Below are 2364 nucleotides of genomic sequence, written 5' to 3' on the forward strand. Positions count from 1 at the left end.
TCCTGCAGTTTCCTCTGTCTCCTTTCTGCTTCCAGCTCAGTCACAACTGGACCTGAGATAATGCACGTTTCTTTCCCCTCTGTTTTATAACATCTCCCATCCTCCCCAAAGTATTAAGTTTGGTCATTGTAGTGGCAGTCCTGGACCTAGGGCCATGCCTTAGGGCTCCTTACAGGTCCCAAATCCAGCCACTGTGTGTGACCCTTGAGAACTGACCCCATCTATCTCCCCCACATGGCTGACAATGCTGCTTCTGCCACATTCACAGCCCTGGCTGACCCAACTCAAGGATCAAACCAGGGACTTTCCATTTCTATTTTAAAGGGAGAGCCAACATGCACCCTACTAGAAACTGAAATGCCCTACATGTGAGAACCTTCTGTGATTTCTCACAGGTTCCCATAAGCTACTTCCCCATGACTTTCCTGACTGCATGTTTTACTTCCTTGTTCCTCAGACTGTCAATGAGGGGGTTCAGCATGGGGGTGAGAGTTGTGTAGAGCACGGATATGATTTTACCCTGTTCCTGGGAGTATGCTGAGGTGGGTAGCAGGTACATACAGAACAGTGACAAACAATAAATGGAGACCACAGTGAGGTGGGAGGTGCAGGTGGAGAAAGCTTTACGCTTCCCCTCTGCAGAGCGGATCCTCAGGATGGCTGAGATGATGTAGACGTAGGATATGATAATCACAAGGAAGGCAGGCATTGTCATCAATGAAGCTGTAACAAAGACTAAGCTTTGTGTGATTGCTGTGTCAGTGCAGGAAAGCTTTAACAGTGGCATGAGCTCACAAAAGATATGATCGATGACATTAGAGGCACAGAATGAAAGGCGGGTGACAGAAACTGTGACCATCTCAGAAGGTATAAAACCACTGATCCAAGAAGCAGCTGCCAGCAGGACACAAACTGTCCGATTCATAATGAAGGAATAATGCAAGGGGTGGCAGACTGCGGCATAACGATCATAAGCCATGGCAGTAAGGAGGAAGACCCCCACACAGGCAAAGCCTATGAAGAAATGCAGCTGTACTATGCATCCAGCATAGGAAATGGTCTTATCCCCTGAGATGAATATCTCCAGCAGTTTTGGGGTGATGGTGGAGGTGCAGCAGATGTCTGTGAGAGAGAGGTTACTGAGGAAGAAGTACATGGGGGTGTGTAGGCGAGGGTCAGCACAGATCACTGTGATAATCACAAGGTTCCCCAGCAGGGTGATCAGGTAGATGAGCAGAAACACCAGGAAGAGGGGAATCTGCAGCTGGGGATTATCAGAAAGTCCCAGAATAAGGAATTCTTTCACCAATGTCATATTTTCCAGATCTACTGAAGCCATCATGCTATTATTTATTGAATTTATGGGCTTAAGAATATACTAATTCACTGATCTGAAAAGCTTTTTTTCAAGTATAGAACACCATAACTCACATAATAAACATAAACATGGACATACATTAAGAATACAAAATAAATAAGATCACTTAAAATAAAACGAAAATCTAAAGCCTATTATGAACAGATAACAGTAAACTAAAACACTGTGCCCAAATGTATGTTGAAATAAAGAGGTTTTATCCTGAAAGCAAGTTAATCTCTTTCTAATCACAAATCTTGTGCAAGAGGGTTCCACAGGGTCGATTTGTCACTGAAAACACTCCTAGAGGTAAAAAGAAGATATTGGAAATGACAAATATGTTAAATGCAGATGTCATTTAGTTTTACAGATGCTGCACTGTGTGGCCTGCAGTGAAAGTCACTGATTTGCACCTCATCAGGTGTCACTTACAACTCATGAGCAATGTGTTGGACGTTCATTGCACTGGAGGAGATTTACAGCCAAGGGTTTTCTGTTAGCCAAAGTTATCATCCTATTCTGTGTCTGAAAGAAAAGAGGTTTTAAAGTTAGGTCTAAAAGTCACTGATAGAGCTGGGGATTATAGCTCAGCCATAGAGAGATAAAACGACTCCCCCAGAGTCACACACACAGAGTCAGTGATATAATCAGCGATCAGAACTGGAAGACAGAAATGAATGAATCTGAATGATTGGTAGTGTGATAAAGGGTTTTGCAGATGATAAAACAAAAGATAATTTTTCTTAAATATAAGTATACAGCATTAAATATAAGAATATACTATCAGAGTAAAATTTATAGATGTATGTGCTAACTATTGTCTATAAAATTCAAAGTATTTTGACTTCTTTTTAACTCTAAAGTACATTGTAATATTTTATGTTGAGATATTAATTTATATGTTTGTAACTTAATCATTCTATTGATGCCTCTTCAGACAGATGTTACTGCACTGCACAGATTCTGCAATGTGTGGCAGGCAGTGAAAGTCACTGATCTGCACCTCA

At 41.6% G+C, this 2364-nt stretch overlaps 1 protein-coding gene across 1 annotated transcript; it reads right to left on the reverse strand.

Annotated features, from left to right (window-relative positions):
* Nucleotides 1-406: 406 nt before the first annotated feature.
* LOC115077601 (olfactory receptor 5B21-like) lies at nt 407-1339 on the reverse strand. Its single transcript, XM_029579898.1, has one exon. It carries the CDS (start codon nt 1337-1339, stop codon nt 407-409), a length of 933 nt encoding a protein of 310 aa, XP_029435758.1.
* Between the last annotated feature and the right edge of the window lie 1025 nt (nt 1340-2364).

This window comes from Rhinatrema bivittatum, chromosome 16 (assembly GCF_901001135.1).
Source record: "Rhinatrema bivittatum chromosome 16, aRhiBiv1.1, whole genome shotgun sequence".
NCBI classification, from domain to species: domain Eukaryota; kingdom Metazoa; phylum Chordata; class Amphibia; order Gymnophiona; family Rhinatrematidae; genus Rhinatrema; species Rhinatrema bivittatum.

Excerpts from the sequence above, each read along its gene's own strand:
- LOC115077601 (XM_029579898.1), bottom strand. The coding sequence starts at position 1,339 with ATGGCTTCAGTAGATCTGGAAAATATGACATTGGTGAAAGAATTCCTT.